The sequence below is a fragment of the Bubalus kerabau genome, chromosome 3, assembly GCF_029407905.1.
Source record: "Bubalus kerabau isolate K-KA32 ecotype Philippines breed swamp buffalo chromosome 3, PCC_UOA_SB_1v2, whole genome shotgun sequence".
Lineage (NCBI taxonomy): Eukaryota > Metazoa > Chordata > Mammalia > Artiodactyla > Bovidae > Bubalus > Bubalus kerabau.
The window spans coordinates 22,852,854-22,858,739 of record NC_073626.1 but is presented as its reverse complement, the minus strand read 5'-3'; the positions used below and the strand labels follow the sequence as shown (position 1 = coordinate 22,858,739).

The 5,886-nt window shown below is 35.9% G+C and overlaps 1 protein-coding gene across 1 annotated transcript; it reads left to right on the top strand.

Moving 5' to 3' along the window:
* The first annotated feature begins 4,170 nt into the window (after positions 1-4,170).
* Positions 4,171-5,394, top strand: LOC129647484 (olfactory receptor 2B11-like). The gene has a single exon (XM_055574565.1). The coding sequence runs from the start codon at positions 4,171-4,173 to the stop codon at positions 5,113-5,115; it is 945 nt and encodes a 314-aa protein (XP_055430540.1). The 3' UTR covers positions 5,116-5,394.
* The last annotated feature ends 492 nt before the right edge of the window (positions 5,395-5,886 follow it).

The window sequence follows — 5,886 nt, the reverse complement described above, 5'->3', positions numbered from 1 at the left end:
ATAATTTCACTGAGACAGAGAGAGTAACAAAATAAGATGACAAAAGAATATGTTTCAAATAAAAGACCAAGAAACAACAGCCCCTGAAAAAACTCTAATGAAACAGGTAAATAATTTACCTGATAAAAAGTTCAAGGCAATAGTAATAAGAATGTTAACTGAACTGGGTAAAAAATAGATCAACACAGTGAGAATTTTACCAAAGAACTGGAAAATATAATAAAGGACCAGTCAGAGCTAAAGAATACAGTATGTGAAATGTAAACTTCAGGAGGAGAAATTAATAGCAGATTAAATAATATAGAAGAATGCATAGGCCATCTGGAAAAATGAAAATCACCCAAGTAGACAGAAAAAAAATTTAAAAAGCAGAAAACCATTTTGTTTGAAATGAGAATAGTTTTCAAGAACTCTGGGACAACATCCTTCACATTACCATCCACAATATAGGGATCTCAGATAAAGGAGAGAGAGAAAGGAGTCAAAATGTATTCGATGAAATTAGGGCTGAAACTTCCCTGAACCTGAAGGAAACAGGTATTCAGATATAGGAAGCACAGAGATTTATATTGTAAGATTTCACTCATATGTGGAATCTAAAAAATAAAACAAACAAAACAAAAATAAACTTATAGGTACAAAGAATAAATTAGTGGTTACCAGAAGGGAAGTATACTGGGACGTGAGTAAAATGGGTGAAGGGGGTCAACTGTAAGATGATGAATGGCAAGTAGACTTGTGATGGTGATTACTTTCTAGTGGATACAGATGCCAAATTATAATGTTGTACACGTGAAAATTATATAATTGTTTAAAACCATCAATGAAAATCTTGTTTTGCCACATATCAGTTTGCCCTTTGTGAGTTATTTCACTAGTATTTCAATCATTCTGGAGCCAAGTTTACTGACACAATGAAAATAAGCATCAATCTATTACTTCTCTATTACAAATAAGTTTCATTACAGCAAATTTTTGTCTGTAATTTTGTCAGTGTTATATTTGAAGCAACAGGGAAAGTGACTGATACATAGCAGGCACTCAACAAATATTTATTGCTTAAATAAATGAATGAAACACTGAAGCATTAATTTCTTCTTGACACATTTTTAATTGTTTAAGCCAAATGTGGAACTTTAACATAGTCAGCATTCAGTTCAGTTCAGTCGTTCAGTCATGTCAGACTGTTTGCGACCCCCTGAATCGCAGCACGCATTAGGTCAGGTTAAAAGTCTATATTATACCATGCTACCGTGGAAGAAATATTTGAAGACAAAAATCTTTTTGTTCCTTAAAAATAATATTAGAAGGTGACTGCCTCTTCTCTCTCTGTGTAGAAATAAAATTATTTGCAGAATATCCTGAGGAAAAAAATAAAGAAAATTGTATCTTGACCCCAAAAATAATTGTCTTAAATTTTCTTTGTTATTCAAGGAGATTTTCCATGAAATTTTTAGGTAGATTGCATTTTCTAGGATTCTTAGTCCTTTTTTTAATTTAAATTTATTTATTTTAATTAGAGGCTAATTACTTTACAATATTGTATTGGTTCTGCCATACATCAACATGAATCTGCCATGGGTGCACACGTATTCCCCATCCTGAACCCTCCTCCCACTTCCCTCACCGTACCCTCCCTCCAGGTCATCCCAGTGCACCAGACCCGAGCATCCTGTATCCTGCATCGAACCTGGACTGGCGATCCATTTCACATATGATATTATACATGTTTCCATGACATTCCCCAAATCATCCCACCCTCTCCCTCTCCCTCAGAGTCCAAAAGACTGTTCTACACATCTGTCTCTCTTTTGCTGTCTCGCATATAGGGTTATCATTACCATCTTTCTAAATTCCATATATATGCATTAGTATACTGTATTGGTGTTTTTCTTTCTGGCTTATTTCACTCTGTATAATAGGCTTCAGTTTCATCCACCTCATTAGAACTGATTCGAATGTATTTTTTTAATGGGTGAGTAATACTCCATTGTGTATATGTACCACTGCTTTCTTATCCATTCATCTGCTGATGGACATCTAGGTTGCTTCCATGTCCTGGCTATTATAAACAGTGCTGTGATGAACACTGGGGTACACGTGTCTGTTTCACTTCTGGTTTGCTTGGTGTGTATGCCCAGCAGTGGGATTGCTGGGTCATAAGGCAGTTCTATTTCCAGTTTTTTAAGGAATCTCCACATTGTTCTCCATAGTGGCTATACTAGTTTGCATTCCCATAAATTCATTTTCCTAAATTCATTCAACAAGGAAAATGCCAAAATTTATCATTTCATTTTACTATGGCAAGAAGAAAGAAAGTAGTATACCCACTAGGGAATTTCTATCATGCTTCTTGCCAAGAGATTTCCACCGAGGTTTATTGCCTGTATGGAGAAAATGTCCCACAGCTTTATATAAAGAGGAAGAACCTTTCCTGAGCAATTATTTTAGAGTAAAATGGGTTTTAATATCTAAACATATTTAAGCTGCTTCAAATCAAATATACATATAATGTTAAGGACCTACAATAAGAAATAAAGACCTAAAATAAGAAGTAAACATACTGAACACAGAAAGAAAATACAGTCCTTATCTCCAATTAATCCTGATGGAAAGTAAATATCAATGTCAATAAAGGGAAGTACTACCATTGAATATCAACATTAATTTAAAGTATTATATGTAAGTGATTGTGATCTGTTTAACTTGATTCATTTATATCATTTTGTACAAGTTTTTGGGCAAAGCTGCACACTAAAAAAATGTGTAAGTAAATTGGCACCTTTAGTATTAATAGTATTGAAATGCTCCTATTTTGGAAAAATAAATCTAGAGATACTGTTTGTGTTAGCGGTCATTTTCAATAATTTAAATATATGTGTGCTGACATAAAATCTTAAAATCATTAACATCATGTTAAAGCCAAGGGATATGAGTAATTTGTGGTAATGAAAGGGAAGAAAATGCAAATCTTATGAGACTTCTTTCGGTGGAGATAAGTACAGTGTTAATATTTGGATACAACCTAAGAAAAATTAATTAGAAGATAGAGACTCCTAATCAACCTGGACACTATATTTCATGAAAATAACTAACCAAACATTAAGTATTACTTACAAAAGTATAGCCACACATATTGGATTGGTTAATCCTAATAGCACAGCAAGGTAGATAAGGGAGGTTCCAAACATTTAAGTAATGCATAAAGGATACGTTTGTTAATCATTACAGTGAAGTGGATCCAGTTTTCTGATTCCACATCCTACTACACCAGTGCTTTTTCAAACATTTTACCATTGCCTAAAGCAAGTTTTATATTTTATATAATAAGCCCAGTCACACATGTATACATATACTCACACTTGTAATGGAAACAAATATTATAAAATCAATAAAATGGTATATAACCATTAAATGTGTGATAGATTACAAGTCACAGTATGAAAAGCACTAATATATATCATACTGTATTTTTAAGAACTGATACCTTTAATAATCTTATATAGCCAGTCTGTACAATCAATTATTGCCTATCTTGTTTTTTTAAGTTCTGAACATGTTGCAAGGAATCATTTTCTTTTAGGTGTATGTTTCTTTTTATGACAAAATTTTACTTTGGCAAAAGTCATTTTAGGATTTGAGGCAAAGGATTAAGGAAAAGCACTCTGTCTTATTTCTGTGTAAAGCAGGTGAATCCAGCTGGAGCCCAGTGAATTCTGAAATTACCCAGAAAACAACTCAAAAATTCAACCAGAGAATGATGAGGCTCAACTGAGTAAGGGTGAAGGAAATGAACACAGGCAGTAAGTTAGCATGGATGGTTCTTGGGAAACCATCTTCTATTTTGTTATTTTCTCTAATATAAGAGCAATTGTGAGTCCCCTTTTCTCTAATAATTAAACTATGAAAATTTGCTATATTTCATTTCTTAGGTAAAATATCAAGATTTGTTAGTCTTCCTTTTAGATATACTACAAAATCATTATTTGGGGGCATTTTGTCTCATAAATTTTACCTTGCAAATATCAAATCACATCACTGGAGTTTCACCACAGAGAAAAATCCCTTCATAACTCATGTTATTTAACTGAATAAATTGACCATCAAGAGTATTTAATACTGAAATGCAAATCTTCCTTTGACTTAAATCCACAAACAAGAGCAACAGTCATGAATGCAGGCAATGCAAGCACCCCAAAGTTTTTCATTCTCTTGGGTTTCTCTGACCATCCCTGGTTGGAAATGCCACTCTTCACAATAGTTCTTGCTGCTTACATCTGCACACTAGTGGGAAACATCTTGATTATTGTGGTATCCAGGGTAGATCCTCAACTTGACAGCCCCATGTACTTCTTCCTTTCCAACCTCTCCTTCCTGGACCTTTGTTTTACTACAACCACTACCCCTCAACTGCTGCTGAACCTCTGGGGCCCAGATAAGTCTATCACTTATGCAGGCTGTGTGACCCAGTTTTATGTGTTTCACTTCCTGGGAGCCACTGAATGCATCCTCTTAGCTGTGATGTCCTTGGATCGTTACGTGGCCATCTGCAAGCCTTTGAGGTACCCAGTTATCATGCAACAGCAACTCTGTATCTTCCTAGTGGTCATGGCATGGCTAAGTGGTTTGGCTAACTCCTTGCTTCAGTCATCCCTCACCATCCAGCTGCCACTTTGTGGCAACAACAAGGTAGATGACTTCCTGTGTGAGGTCCCAGTGATGATCAAGATGTCATGTGCTGACACCACATTCAATGTAGCTATGCTCTCTATTGTGGGCACTTTCTATTCCCTGGTTCCCTTGTCACTTATTCTTGTCTCCTACGGGTTCATTGTAGGTACAGTGCTCAGAATTCGGTCCTCAGAGGGAAAGAAGAAGGCCTTTAACACATGTAGTTCTCATGTTATTGTTGTATCTCTCTTCTATGGACCGGTAATTAGCATGTATGTGCAACCTTCTTCTACTAATTCCCAGGATAAGAACAAACTAATGTCCCTTTTCTACAGTTTGGTAACTCCTATGCTTAATCCTTTTATTTATACTTTAAGGAATAAAGACATGAAAAGGGCAATGACAAGCCTTCTTGTCTTATTGTACCATCAAAGAAGAGAATAAACATAGCTATTTTTGTGCTTCAAACTCTCCATATAGGGCTTGGAAGAGCCCCTGTTCTAAAAGCACTTCTGATTTTACCTCCTCTCAACATTCTCCCTAAAATGTAGCTTTTTAATATGTTCAGTTCAGTTCAGTCACTCAGTCATGTCTGATTCTTTGCGACCGCATGAATCGCAGCACACCAGGCCTCCCTGTCCATCACCAACTCCCGGAGTTCACTCAGGCTCACATCCATCGAGTCAGTGATGCCATCCAGCCATCTCATCCTCTGTCGTCCCCTTCTACTCCTGCCCCCAATCCCTCCCAGCATCAGAGTCTTTTCCAATGAGTCAACTCTTGGCATGAGGTGGCCAAAGTACTGGAGTTTCAGCTTTAGCATCATTCCTTCCAAAGAAATCCCAGGGCTGATCTCCTTCAGAATGGACTGGTTGAATCTCCTTGCAGTCCAAGGGACTCTCAAGAGTCTTCTCCAGCACCACAGTTCAAAAGCATCAATTCTTCGGTGCTCAGCTTTCTTCACAGTCCAACTCTCACATCCATACATGACTACTGGAAAAACCATAGCTTTGACTAGACGGACTTTTGTTGGCTATCATAATAAATAAAATAAACATGTGGTACAACATTTTAGATGAAATTTATAAAAATATTAAAATTCGTATGTATATAAATTGTGTCTTAGAAAATATTGAAAGACATGTTTTAAAAATATCTCTATGTGACAAATCGTCTCATGTGTAGGCACATTTGATGCACCTGGTTATACTTGCT